The sequence below is a fragment of the Rhinolophus sinicus genome, chromosome 15, assembly GCF_057876585.1.
Source record: "Rhinolophus sinicus isolate RSI-liver-muscle chromosome 15, RSI-T2T, whole genome shotgun sequence".
NCBI lineage: Eukaryota > Metazoa > Chordata > Mammalia > Chiroptera > Rhinolophidae > Rhinolophus > Rhinolophus sinicus.
The window spans coordinates 131,310,001-131,312,638 of record NC_142515.1 but is presented as its reverse complement, the minus strand read 5'-3'; the positions used below and the strand labels follow the sequence as shown (position 1 = coordinate 131,312,638).

The following is a 2,638-nucleotide window of genomic DNA, read 5'->3' as shown; positions in this document are numbered from 1 at the left end:
AAGAGAAAGGTGATTAGTTAGTCAGTTATCCTGAAATGGGGAACACAGGTGGAGAAGCTGAATTGGGGGGGAAATAATGAAATTGATTTTGAATATATATTGATTTCAGATTTCTGTGAGATACTCACATAAAACCAGGTTTAATAGGCAGTTGGCTGTATTGGCCTGGAGTTAAGAAAGAGATCTGGGATTGGGTGGGGAGTTAAATTCTGCAGGGTGAATGGAGAACCCATAGAAAGGGTGCAACGTGAGAAAAAAGGATGGGACATACATCCACAGCCCTGCACAGGACACCTACGGCGAAGGGATGAGTAGAGGCGGGAACTGCCAGAGACGTGAGACAAGCGGCAAGCCGAGAGGCAAGAGGGAGCAGGCCATGTCCTAGACGCCTGCGGGGGGAAGCGTTTCAGGAGGACGGGTGGACAGGATCCAGTGCTACGCAGGAGCGAGGCGGTCATGGGTGACCTTGCCCAGAGTTTGTCTTGTGTGCGGACAAAAGCGAGACTGGAGTGGGTTAAGGAGCAGAAGAGACAGGGAAAGTGGAAAGCACAAATGTCAAGTGTTCTTTCCTTTTGTTCTTAGAGTTCATCTTTTAGGATGTCACTTACATTTTTTTTTTTTCTTTTTTTTTTAAGAATTTAGTAAAGTCAATTCACCTTTTTGAAGAGAATCAAACTTGAGAGTGTTTGGTCTTCATGACTTTCAAAGGGTCTCTTCCAGTCTCCTCCGACAGTCTGCTTGCATTCTCCTCTTCACTCCAGGGAGGAGAACACATATGTCAAATCACTGGACGTTAGGCTTCTGGGGAGCAGACTGTGAAAACATTCTTTGTGAAGCGTTTCCTGGTCCGGAAACAGGCAGTGTCTGATAGTCACTTGTGTCTGGTGCCACATGTAACACCTACTAACTTTCCCAGGCGCGTTAGTGGATTTTTATGTGGAAATCAAAGTATTATGGGGACGGGGGATGCTCCATTTCTATAATTCTGGTAGACTGTATTCAAATTTGAAACATTAAAATATTTTGGACCACATTTTATAAAATTGACGTTGATGCTGGGTCACCCAGATCCGGAAGTTCCACACGATGAGAGACTATAGAAATAAGAGCCTTGTCGGTTGTCGGTGATGTGCAGGCAGCTAACTGACTGTTCCATTCAGGTCTAAGACGGTTCTTTCCTGCTGAAGGAGGAAAACGAAGCGCTTGGTTTTAAAATACTGCAAAGCACACCGTGGGCATGGTTATAAGAATGTAGTTTCCAGGAGGAAACCCTCTCTCCTGCGTTATATGTATATACCTAGTTCAGAAGAGTACTTTTCAGATCGGAGGTTTAACAAAACGTTTTGCTTTCTTTTATTTCCTGTTCTTACGGGATTAGCTGTGCAGGCTGCACACAGTAAACGCTTAGGAAAATAATCGTTAAAGCCACTGGACCTTCCTTTGTCTGCTTCAGTCATCGGTGCGTAATTCTGAAGACGTTTATTTGAGAGACCCAATCCTCTAGTGGTTGAGTTCTCAGAGCTCAAATTTTTGGGTGCCACTCGTGGCCTGGAGATTCAAACCTTCGTGTGCCCTCTGCTGTTTAGAGAAGTAGGAAATGAGAGTTTTGCGGCCATTCTTTCTTCTATGTGCGGGGATTCAACCCTCAGGGCTAGAGAACTACTGCTCCCCGCCCCATCTTGCCCTAAATGGGGACTTTCTCCTGGTGTGAGCCTCGTCCCCCTCCCCGAAGGGGGCTGAGCGAAGGCCAGTGACGCAGGAGTGGGCTGTGGCCCGCGCGGGCGCGTCCCGCCTCCGGGGGAAGGGTCCCATCGGCGCGGCTGCGGCCGAGGCTGGACGCGCGGTGCTGCCTCCGTGCAGGAGCCCGGAGCTGAGCGCGCATCCTCAGGCTTCGTCTGTCTCTTACAGCCCTTCATGCTACCCGACTGAAAGGCGAAGATGGGCACGGGGGATTTTATCTGCATTTCCATGACCGGAGGGGCGCCCTGGGGCTTCAGACTGCAAGGTGGCAAGGAGCAGAAACAGCCCCTACAAGTTGCTAAGGTAGGACCGCCAGAAACGTGTCGCGCCGCCAGCGCCGTGCCGGGCAGGAGGGCAGGAAAGCCACCCATCGACATCGATGGGGTTCAAGTTCTGATTGGGAAGCCTACGTATTAGTTTGACTTTGGTGCTATCTTGATTTTTTGTTGTTATTTTTGTTTAAGGATGTTCGGTTTGTTTGTTTCAAAGAAACTTGGGAGAAAACCATATATAGCATATATGTAATTAACCAGCAATGGATAGGAAAAAAAGAAAAGCGTGCCATATTTACCAGCTGAAGAAAAGCGTCACCAGCTTCTCTGATAAGCAGCAGGACTCTTGGGAAGTGACATTCCAGTTGAGTTATTGTTTCATGTCACTGGGCTCTGGCAGAGGAAACCCACTCAGCTTGGCATAGGCAGTTGGCTTGGCAGTTTTGTGGACTTATGAAGGGGTGGTAGTGACGTTTGTTGTGCAGCATTCATGAAAAGGCCAATTTGGGGCAATCATTTTTAAAGTATGATGATGTCATAAAATCTTTCAAAGAATATTCATTTAGGGATTTGACAAATCCCAAAATCCAAGAAGTCTATTCCATTCACGTGTACTTATCTGATTA

General features: G+C 47.4%; 1 protein-coding gene across 1 annotated transcript in view; it reads left to right on the top strand.

The window, feature by feature from the left end:
- Positions 1–1,567: 1,567 nt before the first annotated feature.
- The window catches only part of SYNPO2 (synaptopodin 2), a 141,315-nt gene continuing 140,244 nt past the window's right edge, over positions 1,568–2,638 (top strand). Inside the window, exon 1 of the mRNA XM_019744523.3 lies at positions 1,568–2,043. Within this exon, the coding sequence (XP_019600082.3) occupies positions 1,939–2,043 (105 nt within the window). The 5' untranslated portion in view covers positions 1,568–1,938. The remainder of the gene's footprint in view (positions 2,044–2,638) is intronic.